The 19,513-nt window shown below is 48.9% G+C and overlaps 1 protein-coding gene across 4 annotated transcripts in view; it reads right to left on the bottom strand.

The window, feature by feature from the left end:
* Positions 1 to 1,474: 1,474 nt before the first annotated feature.
* ANKRD46 (ankyrin repeat domain 46) overlaps positions 1,475 to 19,513 on the bottom strand; it is a 60,215-nt gene continuing 42,176 nt past the window's right edge. The window contains exons 6-7 of one of the 4 annotated variants that reach the window (XR_003004725.1): positions 4,543 to 5,368; positions 1,475 to 4,431 (exon numbers count right to left, since the gene is read on the bottom strand). Coding sequence is in view for 1 of the 4 variants with exons in the window: in XM_024756538.1 (XP_024612306.1) it covers positions 5,256 to 5,368 (113 nt within the window). In the remaining 3 variants the exon portion in view is untranslated. Of the gene's footprint in view, positions 5,369 to 19,513 lie in introns of all 4 variants that reach the window. The other 3 variants (XR_003004726.1, XM_024756538.1, XM_024756539.1) reach the window with 3 other exon arrangements.

The following is a 19,513-nucleotide window of genomic DNA, read 5'->3' as shown; positions in this document are numbered from 1 at the left end:
TTAAGTGTTTTCACAAGCAGCCCTGGGTACTAGCACTGGTCCCCATTTTACAGATTAGGAAATTGAGGTTGACAGAGGGTAGCAGACTTGTCTGGGATCAGACAGCTTGTCCGTGCAGAGCTCTGCTGCAAAGTCAGGCTATCTGAGTACAGACCTTGGTGCTTCGCCCTTGTGTCCACTGCTTCCAAGCCCCAGAGTAAATACCTGGATCAGCGTGCTGTGTTCCTTGCAGAGACAAGCCTCCCAAACCCCTGCACCCATGCACCCACACACACATGCACGGAGCAGCAGAGTGGGGTCAGTGAGGCGTGGCTCACAGTCCTGTGCAGAAATCCCACAGGGGTGGTGGGAGCAGGGCTTCAGAAGTACCAACTCTTCAACAAGAAAAGACCACCAGGCCTAAGGAGGGAGAGAGATACTTCTGGGAAGGAGGGAACCAAGTGAAATGAGGCAAGAGGGTTGCCAGGCCCAAGGCTTGTCCTCTTGGGAAAAAAGTCAAGTCTTTGAATCATCTTCCTCTAGGGTCTTGAAGCTGGGATTTCTCTGACACATTCCTCTACATGCTTATTATGTGCAGAGCGCTATGTTAAGTATTTTGCATGTATTATCTCATTTAACCCTAAAACAACTCAGCATGGGTGACTTACTACTACTGTGCCCATTTTACAGATCAGGAAAGTGAGGCTGAGAGATGTTAAAGGACACACTAGATCTGACTGCTGTATAAGCCCGCGATGCCTGTAATCATTACTCTATACTGGCCCCCTTTTAGGGATTTCAAAACTAGAGCGGTCTGTGGCTTTCATACATACATATTCTATATTTCCTCGGCACCTGTTATGAACCAGGAACATCTGTTCTTTTATTCAACTGATTTGTTAAGCCTTATTACATGCCAAGCCAGGTACTGGGCAGTCACTTGTGAAGCTCAGCAGTGGTCCCTACCTCATGGGTCTTTCAGTGTTGGATGAGGCAGGTGGAAAGAGGGCGGAGGAAGGGGGAGAAGGCAGTGGGAAAACTGGTTCACACAGTTGAGAGTTTCCCGTGAGCCAGACACTGTGCTGGGTGCTAAGTGATATGTCATTTCACCCTCTCAGTAGACTGTCAGGTAGATTATTCTTTTTTTTTTTCAATTGAATTATAGTTGATTTACAATATTGTTAGTTTCAGGTGTACAGCACAGTGATTCAGTAGTTTTGCAGATCATACTCCCTTATAAGTTATTACAAGATAGATAATGGCTATAGTTCCTTGTGCTGTACAGTACATCTTTGTTTCTTACCTATTTTATACACAGTAGTTTGTATCTGTTAATCCCATACCCCTAATTTGTCCCTCTCACCTTCCCTCTCCCCTTTGGTAACCGCAAGTTTGTTTTCTATATCTGTGAGTCTGTTCTGCTTTGCATATACATTCGTTTGTATCTTTTTTTAGATTCTACATGTGATATCATGCAGTATTTGTCTTCTCTGACATTTCACTAAGCATAATATTCTCTAGGTATATCCACATTGCTGCAAATGGCAGTATTTCTTCTTTTTTTTTTTTGGCTATTATTCCATTGTGTATATATATACCACAGCTTCTGAATCCAATCATTTGTTGATGTGCACTTGGCTTGCTTCCATGTCTTGGTTATCGTAAACAGTGCTGCTATGAACATTGGGGTGCGTGTAATGTTTCGAATTACTGTTTTTGTTTTTTCCAGATACGTATCCAGGAGTGGATACATATCCAGGATCATGCTAGTTCTATATTTAGCTTGTTCAGGAACTTCCATACCGTTTTCCATAGTGGCTGCACCAATTTACATTCCTACCAACAGTGTACGAGGGTTCCGTTAGACTATTCTTATTATCTCCATTTCATAGATGAGCAAATGGACTTGGAAAAGTTCAGTACTTTGCCCCAAGTCTCATAGCCAGAACACAATGGAGCTGGGTTTTGAACTCAGACATCTGACTCCAAAGCGTGTGCTTTTTATTTGCTGCTTTATATTCCCTGCTTTTCACATGTATTACAGCCCCCAACCTGCAGGGGGCCATTATCAGCCCCACGGAACTGATAGGGAAACCCAGCCTCAGAGGGGAGAGCGGGTGGCCCAAGGTCTCTCTGGCTGGAGCAGGGGTCTGAACCCAGGGATTCTGGTGCCAAGTCCAGGGCGTGCTCCTTACTCCGCATGGCCTCTCTGTGACACAAACCTGGGGCCAGGAACCAGGAGGTAGGGGCTCCCTCACCCTCCTGGCTGGGCTTCTTCCAAGCACTGGTGAAACGAATGTTGTGCGGCTGGACACCGTTTGGTTAATGTGTTTGTGGCTGGCACCCAAGCATCTCCTGAAGCGCTGTAGGAAGCCAGGCTGGTGGAGAGTGCCGGCCTGAGGAGCATGGGCAGGGCTGGGTGTCCAGGGCAGCCCTCCACCAAAAAAGGGGACTGGAAACCTTTGTGCACATTCCAGAGCCATACCCTGTGATTTTCACCATTTCTGTATGCGAAGAAAGAGGCTGCTGATTCACAGCGAAAGGAAACAGCAGCGGTTCTGAAACTTCCTGTTTATCTGGTATCTGCAACGATATCTGTGTTATGCAAATATCCTTACTCCTGAATAATGCAGGCGTGTACACACACACACACACACACACACACACACACACACACACACACAGACCCTCTGCTCGGCCCTGTGCACTGGGTCTCCTCTGTACCCAGTAAATTGAAAAATGATTCCATTAACATGGTGGCCAGGGCACTGGGGGAACCTGCTGTAGGAATTTATGATCATTAAAATAGCAGCTTTTGCATTTTGTTCAGAGCTTAGCAGATGTTCCTACCAGGTAAGCCCTTGCTCTGGCTCCTGGCCCAGTGCTAGCTTGGTTTCTACCTGGCAGAGCCTGGGAGTTAGGGATTCCTTATGAGGGAAGCAGATGTGTGAAGGGATCTCATACAGGCTTTGGGCTCCACTCCAGCCCAGGAACTCCGTTTCCTCACGGCCCAGCTTTTTCCTGCTGGGCTCCTGGAATGTGTGCAGCCCACTCCCAAGCCCACAGTGAGTCAAGATAATGACAGAGGTTGAAGATTTTCTGTTGGTTCATTGTGACCTTTTTCAGGTCTTTCTTTCTCTCAAAATAAGTTCAGGTCTGAGCCTAAGACGGCAACTTGCTGAGATGGTCTGTGCTCCCAGGGAGGGATGACCTCTGACTCGGCCCGAGACCCAGCCTGTGCCGCCAGCTGCTGGCTGCCTCTGCACCGGGACGCTTTTTAAAACGCCGAATGTAAGCTTCAGTTTTAATAGGTGAAAGTGAAAATGACATGTGACTTCCAGAAAGTTTTCAGAGATTCAAAAGAATTGTTCTTTGTAATGAGTTAAATAGCACTCTTCAAATGGCTGAAAGCTTTTCTCATACTCACAGTTGCCTGAATTAGGGGAAACAGATATAAATCGCTGCAAGAGAAAATCTGGTTAGCTATAAATTAAAAAGGAATTTATTTTCACTCTACTCTCTTCCTGCCCCCACCCAGAACCCTCACCTGGGCAGTGGGAGGGTGGCCTTTCCTCCCCCCGTTTAGAAAGTAATGAAGCTGAGGTTCCAGGGAGAGTGTGTGTCACTGGCTCAGAGCTGGATCCTCAGACTCTAGGCCAGTGCTCACCCCATTACAAAAGGGAGTGGCCCCATGGCAGGAGTGTGGGCTGGGACAGGTCAAACAGACTGCACTACTTGGTTCAGCTATTGACCAGCTGTGTGACCTTGCCAAGCCTCAGTTTCCTCACCTGTAGAATGGGGTTATCATGGGGATGACAGGAGGCATATGGATATAAAATATGCCTGGGGCTGGTCCGGGACCTGGTGCCCAGGTCAGGGTCAATCAGGGAGGTGTCATGATGACCACCTGCTATGGAGATGCCCATTGCTCTTTTTTTTTTTTTTTTTTTTTTGCGGTACACGGGCCTCTCACTGTTGTGGCCTCTCCCGCTGCGGAGCACAGGCTCCGGACGCGCAGGCTCAGCGGCCATGGCTCACGGGCCCAGCCGCTCCGCGGCATGTGGGATCTTCCCGAACCGGGGCACGAACCCGCGTCCCCTGCATCAGCAGGCGGACTCTCAACCACTGCGCCACCAGGGAAGCCCGCCCATTGCTCTTTATTAGGGCCTCAGTCACTGCAACCGGTCACATGGGACCAGAAAGATCTTCAAAGAATGTCTCTAAAATCTGTCTTTGAGGCAGAAGTTTGCCTCAAAGCCTGCTCTTGATTTAGGGATGCTTTTAGGGAGAAAAAGCGTGGGAGGAATAGTGAAAACTTCTGTGAGAAAGATTCTCTCCACCCCTTGAGAGGGGCCGGTGTCGGTTTTTACACTTATCCGTGAACTTGACCTGCTGTGTCTTTGCCGGCTCAGCCTCTGAGGAAATGAGAGGTCAGCCTGTACTTCTCCACACCTGCAGATATGAGACAGGTCCAGAGAAAAATGGAAACAAATGCTCTAGTGCCTAACCCCCGTGAGGCAACCAAAGACCCAGATTCAGCCCATCCGGCCACAGAGCACTCACCGTGCACCTGCTGAATGCCTGGTGTGCTGTCGAGCGCTGCCACCCTAGAGTAATAGCTGTGTCCCTACTGCACACCAGGTACCGGGCTGGGTGCTCTGCAAACGGGGTTTCATTTCACCCTCCCAGGAGCCTCTCAAGTAGGCATTAGTGTCCTCGCTTCTCAGGGAGGCACAGGCACAGGGAAGTTAATTTCCTCGCCCAAGGCCACACTGCAGCAGGTTGGACTTGAACGCAGGCCTGCCAGCTGCAGTCTGTGCTTGCCAGCTCCACTGTGTATTAGTGTAACACACCCTCCAGTCTGTAGGAATTAAGAAGCAGGAGATGAAGCACACAGCCCCAAACTCTGAAATAAGGATACCGAGGCCAAAGAGCCCAGAGGAGAACACAAAGGACAAGGAGGAGGTGGAGTGGGGATGGGATGGGAGCATCTCTGGGGAATAGAAGGCAGGGCCAGGAAGGAAAGTGGAGAAAGTGAGAACATGCACACCTTGAGACTGGACTCTGCTCTGCGGCACGGGGGCTCATCAGAGGCCTCTTCTGGTCCCCCTGGAACGGGGGACAGAGCCCTGGGAGGAGGCTGGGCCCTTGGAGTGTGTGTCACCCGTGGGTTCCTGGCTCTGGGGAGGCCCTGATGCTCTGGCAAGTTCTCTCTGCTCCTTCTGACTCCTGCACCGTCTTCAGTGTTGGCTGGCGGTTGTCCTGGGGGCTGAGAGTCATCTGGACAGCTCCCAAGCGGATGGGCCAGGCGTCTGTCCCCGGGACACTGGCGTGTAAAGCAGGTCTTTCTCGTCAGTGGAGCCAGGTAGGTTGGGTTGGAGCAGGGACGCTGCAGAGGAAAGAGGGAGGGGGACAGGGTTTGGGGTGAAGCCCTGGACCTTAGAGGGGTGAGGGTCAGAGAGGTGGGGGGATGGGCAGAGCCCCGACCTGCGCGGAACCTAGCATGGCTGCCTCAGCAGGGGTCAAGGCCCAGCCTGAAAGCAAAAGCACAACCTAAAAGTTGAGAATTATGTTTTATTTGGCAGACACAACTGAGGACTTAAGCCTGGAAGACAGCCTCTCTGGATAGCCCCGAGGGAATGCTCCCAAGGGGTAAGGGAGGGGCCAGGGTATACAGGAGTTTTTGCAACAAAAACTAGGTAGTCAGAACACCAAGAGATTACTGTTAATTAGAGAAAACCAGACATCTCAAGTTAATGAATGTAGCGCTTTCCTAATGTATGCGAAGCTGCAAGAGTCTGGGCTCACTGAAATAGTGCCTTTGATGTGCACCTTAGCGATCTAGGGCCGGTATCCTGCTTTCCTCCATCGTGAATCCCCTCAGGGTGCACAGCTGGGGGCGGCTGGCTGCCGGCTTGACGGCCACAGTGCAACATTCTTGGTTCACGGATGTGACAAGGCAACATTTTCACGCACACCTGAACGGCTGTAGGACCCGCCCCCCTCCGCCATGGGCACCATCCTGGCGGCTGCGCTGAGGCTCTGGCCACGCCCCTTCGCAGGCTGCAGATGTTGACGGGTGGGGGGGTTGCAGAGCAGGAGAGGGAAAACACCTCCCAAGGGAGACTCCTGACTTGCCCCCACCTGTTCTCCCTCCCATCTGCGTGTCTCAAGCAGCCGGAGCCATAATTCTAGGGGTCAGGTTCCACTCCTCTCCCATACCTGTCGCATTCAGTACAATCTTGTCCCACCCACCTCCAAACGGTCCCTTGATCTACCCGGTTTCCTTCAGCGCCATGTCCAGCGGTCTTATCCAAGGGCCGTTTTCTTTGCCTCAGCCACTGCCATGGCTGCCCACCTTGACCCACGCCCCCATTTCCACCTTGGCTTTTTCCAAGCCATTCTGCCCAAAAGAGCTAGAGGAGCAGTGATAAAACACAAACCAAATCACTTTTGCCCTTGCTTCATCAGCTTCCCAAGGAGGAAAAGACAAACTCCCCATTGTGGTCCCAGGGATCCTCCCTGGCGGCCCCTTCCTGTGCTACGCATTCATTCACTCTCTCATTCATTCATCCAAGACACATTCACTGAAGGCCCATCACGTACTGTTGTTTTTAGACCTTGGGGGCAGTGACAAAATAGACAAAAAAAAAAAAAAATAGACAAAAAACTTCCTTCTCTTAGAAGGAAGTTTTAGAGCGGGGATATAGAGCAGAGACAGGAACTAGGGAGTCAGGGGCTGGGGGTGGGTGCCAGGGAAAGCGGCATCGAGAAGGTGACATTTGGACAAAGACCTGAAGGAAGTGAGGACTGAGTCACGGGCATGTGTAGGCGGAAACTCCTTCCTGCAGAAAGAAGTTGTGCCCCAAAGCGGGAACACACACGGATGCTTGGGGTATTTTTAAGGAACACCCCATCTCCTGTTGGTCAATGTCAGATTATTTTAATCACAGCGTTTCCATAATTTACGAGGGTATATTTTTTAGATTATTCTGTGTCTCCCTCAGTAAGCTGTCAGCCCTCTACCGTCTGTGATGTGTCTCTCTCGCTGACACCTGAATCATTCATATGACATCATTAGCACGGTGATTCGAAGGCATTCAGTAAACTTCTGTTAAATGAGGCAATAAACCTGGCAACTGGCACTACAAAGGGACACGGGTGAGGAGTCCCTTTCCGGGCTTCCGGGAAATGACTGGGGACACTCTGAAGGGAGTGAAGTTCTACCTGAGCTGGTGGTTACACGTGTGGTGGAGGTGGGGTGCGTCACTGTGAGTGGGCATTACTAGGACACCACTGTGTATGTAGACGGCTGACCTTCGGGATGCCCACTCTTGTGCTGGTTTATGAAATAAAAAAGAAGGCTTGCTTCCTTCTCCTCAGCTCCGATACCTTGCTTCCAGCTGTCTTCTTCCCACTGCTCATCCTCCCTAAGGATGGGCTAGAGCAGAACAACTCTTCTCCGAGATCTCCTTTCCGGTTCCAACAGCTCTCCCACCTGTGGCGGCGGGGGGAGTTGCAACTTGTATATTTACACCCCTCCCGCTCTTCCGGGAAGTGGTATGGAAAACCTGAGAAGCAAATTCTACTTTGCAAGAATTTCTTGCTGACCCTGGAGACAGGCTTATTCTTCTTTAATGTAAAGATTCTGGCCAACCAGTAGCAGGAATGTTAAATATTGATAAGGAGGAGAAGATAAAATCTCGTCACCCTCCAGGCCCTAGAATTTCCCCATTCCAGAGCCCAGGCTTCCCTTTCTGAGAGGGAGACTGCCAGTGCCAACTCTATACCCAATCTCCCCTTCTGCCTTACTGAAAGATCCTGACTGGGGAGGGGCAGCCACACACCCAGCTAAAATACTATATTTCCCAATTCTCTTGAAACTAGGGACAGCCAATGAGGTATAAATGCAAGGGGTTGGGTGGGGCTTCCTAAAAACCTATTTAAGGGAGATGGGAAATGTCTCTCCACCCTCCCCTCCCCTGTTTCTGCCCCAGAACACTAATGTGATAGCTGGAGCTCTAGCAACCATATTGGACTATGAGGCAACTTTGAAAAAGGAAGCCACAAACAAAAACACTGGCTCTCAGTCTTTGAAGCCAAGAAAGAAAAAAGCAGCCCCTGACATCTGAAAACTGGCCTGACACTTTCAGCTAGGCCTTAGTTTTGTTAGAACCTGGTCTAGATGTTTGTTTTTTTAAAAAAAATTATTTATTTTATTTATTTATCTTTGGCTGTGTTGGGCTTTCATTGCTGTGCGCAGGCTTTCTCTAGTTGCGGCGAGCGAGGGCTACTCTTCGTTGCAGCATGTGGGCTTTTCATTGCAGTGGCTTCTCTTGTTGTGGAGCACAGGCTCTAGGCACGTGGGCTTCACTAGTTGTGGCACGTGGGCTCAGTAGTTGTGGCTTGCGGGTTCTAGAGTGTCGGCTCAGTAGCTGTGGCATATGGGCTTAGTTGCTCTGCGGCATGTGGGATCTTCCCAGACCAGGGCTTGAACCTGTGTCCCCTGCATTGTCAGGCGGATTCTTAGCCACTGCACCACCAGGGAAGTCCCTAGATGTCTCTTGTTAGACATAAACCATCTCACAGAACACCAATGTCAGACAAGGTCATCCTGTGACTGTAATAAAGTGAGTCAAATGGACCACTTCATAATTTTATCCAAACACAGACAGAAACAACCACAAAATACTGAACATCTCCCTCTCCTGGCTAATATGAATGACAGCTGCTTCTTTGCCACTTGTAACTTTAGCTTTGATCTGGTCTGTCCTCCTTACAGATAAGACTAAGATACTTGACCATAGAATTGCCCCGTTTCCTGACAGCACCCAATCCAGAGCAAACCTCTGCTTTCTTGGACCCTCCCCAAATTCCCCTAACCAAAGCCCAAGTTCCCAGGGTGAGCCATCTGGGGACTTGGGCTGCATAAGTGATTAGGCCAACCTGTTCAACTACAGCTATTCAAGTAAATCACTTGGGGATTAGTTACAAGGCAGACTGTGGTTCCGAGCTATAGAGTAGGCCACATCTGTGTTTCTAACCCGTTCCCAGCAATGCCGATGCTGTTGGGCATCAGGCCATGCTTTGAGTAGCAACGCAGTCAAGGACAGTGGATTCTAACGGCAGAAGTACTTGAGTTTGACCATAGGGCCCCTCTGTGAGCCCTGGACTGCTTTCTAGAGAAAATATGCCTGTATTTCAATTAAGCCACTGCTATTTGGTTCTCTATTACTAGCAAGCCAATCCAATACCTGGTCCTTAGACGGACGTGTGGTTCCCGCTACAGAAGCTATTGACGGGGCCTTGTGGTGGCTGGGTGTGTGCAGGAGCTCAGGGAACGGTTGACCAAATGTGTTGCCTTCGAGGTGAAATTTTGAGTGGAGAACACGTCATTCCACTTAGTGGACTGGTTGAAAATCCTCAAACGGTCCCGTGCTAGCTCCACGTTGGGCTCTTGGGCTCAAGGACCAGAAACACAAGAGGTTCCAAACTGCCCTCCAGCTGAGGTTGTCTGGGCCTCGCCCCACCTTGTCATCCAGCCCCATTTCTCACCACCCCTCATCTAACAGCACCACGATGCTTCCTACCTCTTTGGCTTTGCTGTTCCATCAGCCACGGTGCCCTTCCCCCTCCCTTCACGTGGTCAACTGCTAACTCTTACTCAGCTCAGCCTCCCGACTCCCTGAGGCAGCCCGAGTGCCTTTCTCTGTGCTGCCAGGGAACCCTGCCTCACTCGACCCTCACTTTCTCAGGTTACATGGCATTTATTTATTTTGTGCTCATTCTCTGTGACCATTCCATTGGTCATCAGCTCCTACAGGCCGGAAGCATGTCTTATTCATCATCGCATCCCCTGAATAGTCCCCAACACTAAATAAATATGAAAGTGAACTGAAGGCTCCGATCTCCCACAGCCTGCCCCTTAACCTCTAACCAACTGGGCGAAGGTTAGAAAAGAGCAATGAAAGAAACCCTTCACTAATGTTTCCCCTTTTCAGCTTCTGTGAAACTGGGGGATCCCAGAGGCTTTAGGCGTGAAGCTCTAGGTCATACCCCCCTTGGAAACTTGGCCCCCAAGAAATCGTAGGCTTCTGAAAGACCACAGGTGCATGAGTTAGTGGTTTAGTAAATGACTCAGCCTAGAAGTTGGGACTCATCTATGTCCGGGCTTCTCATGCTTGAATCTGCTTATGAATCAACTGAATAGCAAATGCATTTTAGCCCCAGGTGAGTTTCACACGCTGAGACCTCAGCACTGGCATCACCTGGCAGCTGCTTGGAAATACAAATTCTTGGAACCCACCCTGGGTCCTTCCGAATCAGAATCTCTAGGGGTGCGACCCAGGCATCAGTATAAAACTCCAGGTGATGAAACCCACGTTCCCGGAAACAATAAAAGAATGGTTAATTATAGTTAATAGCTCTCACCTAAACAAGTGGGTTTACATTGTGATTTACTTACTTTCCAATCTTACAACAACTGAAGGGAAGCGGATAAAAATAGACTTGGAAAAACCACAGAAAGAGAGAAATGCTAATGACAATACCTGTATGATGATGATGAAGACAACGGTAACAGCAGCACATACTGTGTGTGTGCTGGGGCTGTAACTATGTAAGTGTGTCTGGGGAAACCTTTGTAAGGAAGTAAACTAAAATGCTCACAGTAGCTGGATTATGAGTAATTCTCCCCCTCTTCTCTAACTAAAAAAATACATTTTTGTATTATTTGTATAATGGAAAGATACGTGTATTCAATTTAAAAACATGTTCTCACTTCCCACTGTAGGGGACAAAAGGGGCTGTGGGCTGGTGATGGTTCAGTAGCCTTATGGCACCTGAGCGTAAGCCTTTCTCAGTGTCGAAGGTGGGAGAGGGGCTTCTGCGGGCACAGGAGGTGGAAATGCCATTAGAGTATTTTTTGGAACAATTTTAGTGCAAGAGACAAAAACCAAACTCAAACTGGACTGTGCCAAAATAAGTAGGAGAGAGAGAGAAGAAGAAGAATGAGGAGGATGAGGAAGGAAGGGAGGGAGGGAAGGAAAGGAGGGAGGGAGAGAAAGATGGAGAGGAACTTGCTTGGTTCTCTAATGAAAAGACCAGCTGCAGCCGGAGCTCCGAGGACGCTCTCAGGACTCTGCCCTCCTCTCGGCCTCCCTTCCCTCAGCATCAGCTCCACTCTCGGGCAGGCTGTGCCCTAACTCGAGTCTAGCAGTGCCTGCCGAAGTTGCCTCTGACTGGCCCAGCCTGGGTTCTGTGTCCACCCCTGGGTCCTGGGCCATGCGCTGCTACAGAAGCACGGGAACAGAGAAGGTTGAAGAGCGCTGCTCCCCATGGAAAGCCGAAGTGCTGCTGTCAGAAGAAGGAGATGCAGAGCAGAAAGCACCTTAGATACCTGCTCCAATCAACCAGGTTATTGGTGCTTGGGAGACTGGCTCCTAGGTATGTCCCAGGCATTTTTCAGACTTGGGCTGAGACTTTGGATAAGACCTAGAGCGGCCGCAGTCTTCCAAAAAGCAAAGCTGCCCTCGGAGGCATGGGGGCAGTGGGGTGGATTCTTACCGAGGTTCACACTGCATTTGCCGTTCTTGGGAGGAAGTGGGAATTTCCACAAGGTAAGTTCCCTTCCCTGCACAATGAATTACTATCTTGATGAGAAACCCGTGGGCCACTGGTTGAAAAGAGAGGTATTCTCTGAATGAGGGAATGTACCACCTTTCTTTCAATGGTGGCAGTGCTGGTGTTATGGCAGGGTGTGGACTGATTCATCTACAGATACATGCATCTATGCAGACACCATACTGTTAGACTCTGCAAAACACATGACTGGAGGTCATTTCTGCCAACCAGGATATGTCACCTTTGTCCCCAGCACTCTCTCCACCACCCCTGCACCCTGCGGTACCAGGCGTGTGGGCCTGGAGCTCCCCAATTGGAACCAGAGGAGAGCTCTCTGAGGGCAGGGATTGCAGAGGCGGGGCTGGTAAGCGGGCTGGCAGTGACCAGGGGCCTGTCCCGGGCCTCTCTCTCCCGGGCTGTCTCTTCCCTCACTGAGTTTCTAACCTGAGCCTCCAAGCTCATGCCGCCTCTCATCCCCTGCCCTGGGGTGCTCAGATTTCCCTTTTCCCTGAGCCCCCAGCCAGAGCTCGGAGCCCTGGCCATTGTTTCCAGAGCTCCATCCTTCCAATGAGGGGAAAGAAGACACACAAGGCCCACTGTTCTGGATTCTGAGTTGGAGCCAAGGGGCTCCATCTGATGTTTCCTTCTCCTAGAATTCTCCCTCACAGTCCCCTCCAGAGGGCTCCAGCTGCTACAGCTCCCCAGGGCAGGTGTTACGCTCTTTCCTACCCAAAGGAAAACACGGGCTCTTCCCCAGCCCTGGAATTCCCTGCTGCACTGCGCTCCTGTCGGCTGAGGAGCCTGGGAGAGAGGCCACCCGTTCCCACAGGCACCAAGAGCTTCTGCTGGATGACCAGACCTGACGCCTGGTTCCGTGGAGTTCTCAGCAAGCGTGGGGTCATCTGGGCAAACTGCCCTGATTTCAGGTTGCCTGACCTCCAATAGAGCCTAAGGAAATTAACTATGGGTAAAAGTGAAATTATTATGAGCAATGGCAGAGACTCTAAGAATGAAAAACTTTTTCAATGCCAAAGATACTCTTAGAATATTTTGCTCGCTACAGGATCATTTCTAGCAGCATACAGATAGGCTGTTATTTTCCCCATCTTTTATAAAGAAACCTTCCTCTTTAAATAAATGATTCAACAAATTATTAAATATTGGTAACTGATAACAAATAATAAATTAATTTAAAAAAGGAAAGTCTCTTCTACAGAAGAATTCCAAATAATACCTGTAGCTACTCCCCCCTCCAGGAGGTGGAGCTTAAATCCCCTCTCCTTGAGGGCGGGCTGCATTTAGTGACTGGCTTCCAAACAGTAGAATATGGAAAGGGGAAAACAGTAACTTTATAGGAAAGAAACCTGGTGGACACCATCTTCACCAAGTGATGAAGGTAACATCACCACGTGTTATCATGTACCCCCCGGTATGATCTAAAGAAAAGGGCACTTCACCCTGGGGTGTTCTTCCCTAAAACCCATAACCCCAGTTGAATCATAAGAAAACCTTAGACAAACTCAAAATGAGGGACCCTCTATAAAATACCTGACCGGTACTCTTTAAAACTGTCAGGGTCATGAAAAATAAGAGAAGACAGAGAAATGATCACAGATGGGAGAAGACTGAGACATGCTGACTAAATGCAATGTGGTGTCGAAGAGAAAAGGACATGGGTGATAAAATTGGTGAAATCTGATTAGAGTTTGTAGTTGGGCTATTAGTATCACACCAGTGTTAATTTCTTAGTTTTGACAAATATACCACGGCTTTGTAAGATGGTAACATTAGGGGAAGCTGGGCCAACAGTATACCAGAACTCTCGGTAAACAAACAAACCAAACTTTGTCTACAATTTAAAGACTGCCAGTATCAAGTGTTTGGTAACTCTGTAGAGCAACTGGAACTCATACATCGCTGGTTAAACTGTAAAATTATGTAGTCATTTTGGAAAACATTTTGGTCATTTTTTAATAAAATTAAACATACATTATGATATGACCCAGAAATTCTACTCCTCGATATCTATCCAAGAAAAGTGAAATTTATGTCTAAACTAAGACTTGTATACAAATGTTCATAGCCAAAACAATCATAATAGCCAAAAACTGGAAACAATTCAGATGTCCAACGAGTGAATGGGTAATCAAGTGTGATATATCCATACAATGGAATACCACTTAACAATATAAAAGATGGAGCTATGTCTCAAAAGTATGTTGAGCATGTGAAGGTAGACACAGGAGTACCTCACGTATGATTTAACATATGAAATTCTAGAAAAGGCAGAACTAATCTCAGTGACAAAAAGCAGATCAGTGGTGCTGGGGACGGGGGTAGTTACGGTGACAAGGACCATGAAGGGGCACGAGGGAATTTTGGGGGGGATGATCAAAGTGTTATATACCTTGTTTGTTGTGGTGGTCACATGGGTGTATATATTTGTCAAAACTCATTGAACTGTATACTTCAAATGTGTTACATGTAAATTATGCCTCAATATTTATTTTTTGGCCATGCTGCATGGCTCGCAGATCTTAGTTCCCCGACCAGACACTGAACCTGGGCCCCAGCAGTGAAGGCACCGAGTCCTAACCACTGGACCGCCAAGGAATTTGCCTAAAGTTGATTTTTAAAAGCAGCTTTGTCTTGACCTCACTTACCCTGCCAGCTACCCTTTTGCAAGACTCCCGAGGGAACTGTCTGTACTCACTGTCTCCAATTCTGTCCCACATATTCTATCTTAAGTCTACAGCAGTCAGGCTTTTGTTCCCGTCGTGCCTTGGAAACTGCTCTCATCAAGAATGCAGTGACCTCCATGTTGCTAAATCCAATGGCCAAATCCCATTTCTCAGTCACATCTTACTTGACCTGTCAGGAGCATTCTATACAGTTCTCACCTTTTTCCTTGAAGCACTTTCTTCCTTTGGCTTCCAGGACACAATGGTCTCTTGGTTTTCCTCCGAACTCACTACTCCTCAATCCCCTTTGCTGGTTCTCCTTATCTTCCCAACATCTTAATGTCGGAGTGTCTCGGAATACTCTTTTTTGTACTCACTTCTCAGATGACTTCATTGAGTCAAGGCTTTAAATTCCACCCATATGCTGGAAACTCTCAAATCTGTATCTCCAGCCCTGATCTCTTTCCCAAATTCTTGACTCATAATTCCAACTGCCTACTTGATATTTCTGTTTGGATGTTGAACAGACATGTCAAATTCAACACATTCAAAATTGAACTTCTGGTCTTCTCCCACAAACCTGCCCATGTGCAGCCTTTCTTATCTCTGTCGATGGCCCTGACATCTTACCATCTGCTCAAGTCAGAAGTCTCAGGAGGGCTTCCCTGGTGGCACAGTGGTTGAGAGTCCGCCTGCCGATGCAGGGGACACGGGTTCGTGTCCCGGTCCGGGAAGATCCCACATGCCGTGGAGCAGCTGGGCCCATGAGCCATGGCCGCTGAGCCTGCGCGTCCGGAGCCTATGCTCCGCAACGGGAGAGGCCACAACAGTGAGAGGCCCGCGTACCGCAAAAAAAAAAAAAAAAAAAAAAAAAAAAAAGTCCCAGGAGTCGGGACTTCCCTGGTGGCACAGTGGATAAAACTCCATGCTCGCAATGCAGGGGGCCTACGTTTGATCCCTGGTCAGGGAACTAGATCCCACATGCATGCCGCAACTAAGAGTTCTCATGCCACAACTAAGGAGCCCACGTGCCACAACTAAGGAGCCGGTGAGCAGCAACTAAGGAGCCTGCCTGCCGCAACTAAGACCCAGTGCAACCAAAAAAAAAAAAAAAAACCACAACCCAGGAGTCATCCTTGACTATTCTTTCTCCCATCGGCTCTACCTTGAAAACATTATTCTTCATTATCTTCATTGCTACTACCCTGGTCCAAGCACCATCATCTTTCACCTGGATTGTTGAAATAGTCTCCTAACTAGCCCTCCTGCCTCTGCTCCTGCCCTCCTCCACTCTATTCCCAACACAGCAACCAGAGTGGCCCTGTTGAAATTTAAGTCAGAGCAATGCTATTCAAAACTCTATAATGATTTTCTCAGAAAAGCCAATGTCCTTGCAATGATCTTCAAGGCCCTGTGATCTAGCCCCTCATCACCTTATCCCTGTGATTTCATTTCTTCGTACTCTCCCTCTTGCCATTCCTCCCCAGACACACTGGTCTTTTTGCTGTTTCCCGAACAATAGTGTCAGGTATATTCCTGCCTACCTGAGGGTCTTTGCTCTAGTTGTTCTGTCTGGATGCTCTAGTGGCCAACTTCCTTGCCTCCTTCAAATCTCTGCATACAGACTTGCTCAAAACTCACCTTCTCAAGGAGACCTACTCTGACCATGAAATTGAATACTTCAACCTGCCCCATCCCGGCACTTATTTCCTTACCTTGCTCTATTTGTTCCTTTGTTTCCATAGCACTTATGACTTTCTAATAGACCCTTCGATCTGCTTATTTTGTTTACTTTTTATTGTCTGTCTACTCAAGGGCAGGAATCTGTTCTTTTCACTGCTGTATCCCAAGTCCTAGAACAGTGCCTGGCACATAGAAGCTGCCCAGTAAGGACTTGTTGAGTAAATTAATGAAGTTTCTCCAGAAGGAGAAAACGTCCCACTCCTGGCCTATCAACCCATATTTGAAGAGGCTGAAACAAGAGACTACAGAGAAAAGATGAATCTGGGGGGGATCCCACCCCATGTCAGGACTGCGAAAACTGGGGGAGGCTTTGGACTCCTGCGGATTTTGGTTGTGTCCTAAGATCTCAGAGTAGGGCCTCTGGTTTGCTGGGCTGCAGCTGTGTTCTCACTTCCTAGGGTCATATCTCAAGGGAACCTTCCCAGGATGGGTGACATTTGTCTATAACTGCACTGTTCAGCAATAGGAGCCACTAGCCCCGTGTGGGTACTGAGCATGTGAAACGTGGCCGGTCTAGACCGAGGCGTGTTGGAAGGGTAAAATTTCAAAGACTTAGTACAAAAAAGAATGTAACATAGCTCATTCATGCTTTTTAATATTGATTCCATCTTACTCGTATTGGGTTAAATATACTTTAAAAATTAAGTTCACCCATTTCTTATTACCTTTTAGAAATGTGGCTACTAGAAGATTTAAAATTCCTTCAGTGGCTTGCATTGTGTTTCTACGGGACAGCCTGATCTATGAGGAAAAACTACTCGTGTCTAGAGGTCAAATTCCATGAGCTTGAAAATCCACACTTCCTAAATGCAAACTGACGGCTCCTTTATTTCAAGTCATATTGAGATATAGTAGAATTCCATTAAGACAAAGGCCCCTTCAGGATTTGACTAATTGGGTTAATGGGGACTTTTAAAGAAGCTTGGCTTTGTTTTTATTTTTCTATCATCTGGCTATGCTTTGCCTGAGGGGCTGTAAGCCCTCCCAGAGACACATGGTGTCCCCGTGGTTCCTCAGATGTTTACTGAAGTCCCACGTGTCCAGGAACCGGGTGGAACAGGAGGGGATTGGGAGGTAGAGGAGGGCTGGCTCCATGCCCTGTCCCAGAGCCCCTGCCCTGACCCTGTGGCCTGGCAGGCGCCTGCTGTGCCTGGGGCAGTGTCAAAGCTGGGATGGCCCCCAGCTCACACCTACAGGATGGCAGTGGTAGGCCGCCACTGTGGGCACCCAGGCTGGCAGACCTGTGCTGCTGGGACCTTAGGCCAAAGGGAAGGGCTCCTGTAACCAGCACGAGCACAAGGGGCCGGGTGCTGCTAACTGATTCAGGGATGGAGATGTGAGGCTGTGAGCAAGGGTCAGGAAAGTCTAGCTCCCAGAGCCTGGGAATACCGTGGAGGCCAGGTCCCAGGCGGAGAATGCCCCAAAACTGGAGGCTGGGGTGACAGGGAAGACAGTATGAGGGGCTCAGTGACCTAGGGACCTGGTGCCAGGTAGACACAAGGATGGAAGGAGGGGTTGAGTTGGGGAGACTCTCCTGTCTTCCATAATTCTGTAATCTTGCCATATTGTTTTTATATAATTGAAGAGAGAGAGAGAGAGATGCATTTCTTGAAAACTTGCCCCTGGATGTAAGCAATCTGCCTCTGGTCTTGCCTGGCTATTAAGTGGTTATTCCTGCCTGACTCAGGGCTGGGGATCTGGACTGGAAATTACACTCTTTAGTTTCTCATGAAAAGCAAAATAGAATTTCATCCTCTGTTTTCTCTCACTCACTGTGCCAACTGTAGGGGAAAAAAAGAAGAATATGAAAAGCAAAAAGGATTCGCAAGAGATTGCAAGGCCAGAAAGTATATAAGAAAGGAAAACAACAAAATAAGATATTATTTTTCATTTGCTTTAACAGCAACTCAGAAATGCAGGTCAACCATTTACGAGAGGGAAGCAGGCCCCATTGTGCCAGATACTCCATGGATGGACTGGGCAGGAGGCAACTTAGGATGGAGACCAGGGAAAACACGTCCCCAGGCAGCTCGCCGCTGGGTTATGCTCAGCAGAGAGGGGATTGCTGGGGATTCTGCCAGCTGATGGCAGTGGCGGGGTGAAGGACCCAGCCTCTTGGGAGCTCTTCTTCTATCCCAAAGCCACTGTCCACCTGTGACTACACTTTCATCAGCTGCAAACTGTATTTATGGCTTCTTGGAATTTTCCAAATGAAGTAACTTTTTTCCCCAGACTATTTTCTTCACAACTGAAATCGGATCCCCACAGTTCATGGGGACAAACAAAACAGCATGACATCACCCACCAGGGAGCTGTCACTTCAGACACCGTGGCAGCCTTTTATTCAAGATCAAATGGATGTGATTTGCCGGGTGGAGGTCTTCACATCCTGCCCTGGCAGAGGAGGGGATGGTCCCCTGAGCTCGCCTTGAGGAACTAGGAGGGAGGAGGGTGGCAGGTGTGCTGAGCAGCCTGCAGGGCGGGCCTGGACAGGGAGAGCCCGGTGGGGAGGCCTCTCTAACTGCAGAGATGCTGCTCCGTAAGTCGTGCCGGGGACAGCCCCACCTGCCAGGGATACTAGCCCCTGTGTCCCTCCTCTCTCAGCCTCCAATGCTCTGGTGACGGCAGCCGGGTGCAGAGAGAGCTGACCTGGAGGGTTAGGTGGCCTAGATTCAGCTTCCGTTTTGCCTTGCAGAACTTCTAAGCCTCAGTTTCCCCCTCTGTAAAGGTGGGGAGGGAAAAATTAAAAACCCAGTTCTGCTACCTTACAGAGATGCTCTTGGACCAAACAAGAGAATAAGTGTGTGGACCTGGAAAGCACAAAGCCTATTTTGTTCTTGCCCTCAGACCTCTCAACACTCAGAGGGAAGGGTTCTGCAGCTTCTCAGCTACAAGACCCTCGGCTTCCTTACAGAACCCTACAGGAGGGTTCTGGGGGGACTGGCAGCGACTGTGATGCACATCCTCTTGAGCTAATAAGGAAGGTATTATTTAATGAAAGCTCAAAGAAGAGGGGAAGCCATCCGGTCATCTGCGAACCCAATCAGCCAGCACCTGAGGGCCTGACCAATCACAAGAGAACAGAAGCTGTCCTCTCCTTCTGCAAATAAAAGCTTTTTAAAGTGGAGGTAGTTCTAGGTAGCAGTTGGCCTAAAGGGGAAGCAGTCACATAATTATGCTTATAATTGAGTCACTGCTCACCAGGCCCCACTCTGAGCCTCTGACATGCGTCGTCTCCTTCAGCCTCCAGTTACTGTTACTATTGTCAGCTAACAGTCGATGACCCTGAGGCTGGGGAGAGGGGGTGCGTAACCCGCCCAAGGCCACCCAGTTCTAACGGTGGGCTTGGGATCCAAACCAGGTCTGCCTGACTCCAAGGCCCAGGTGTTTCACCATCACACCATTTTGCCTACTGGTCACCAAAAGAAGCTGACTGTGCAAAGGTGTGCCTTGTTTATTTTGTTTTCATATGAATCTGGTAAATGGTA

Source organism: Neophocaena asiaeorientalis, unplaced genomic scaffold (assembly GCF_003031525.2).
Source record: "Neophocaena asiaeorientalis asiaeorientalis breed wild unplaced genomic scaffold, Neophocaena_asiaeorientalis_V1.1 scaffold29, whole genome shotgun sequence".
Lineage (NCBI taxonomy): Eukaryota > Metazoa > Chordata > Mammalia > Artiodactyla > Phocoenidae > Neophocaena > Neophocaena asiaeorientalis.
This window is presented reverse-complemented; position numbering and strand designations above follow the sequence as displayed.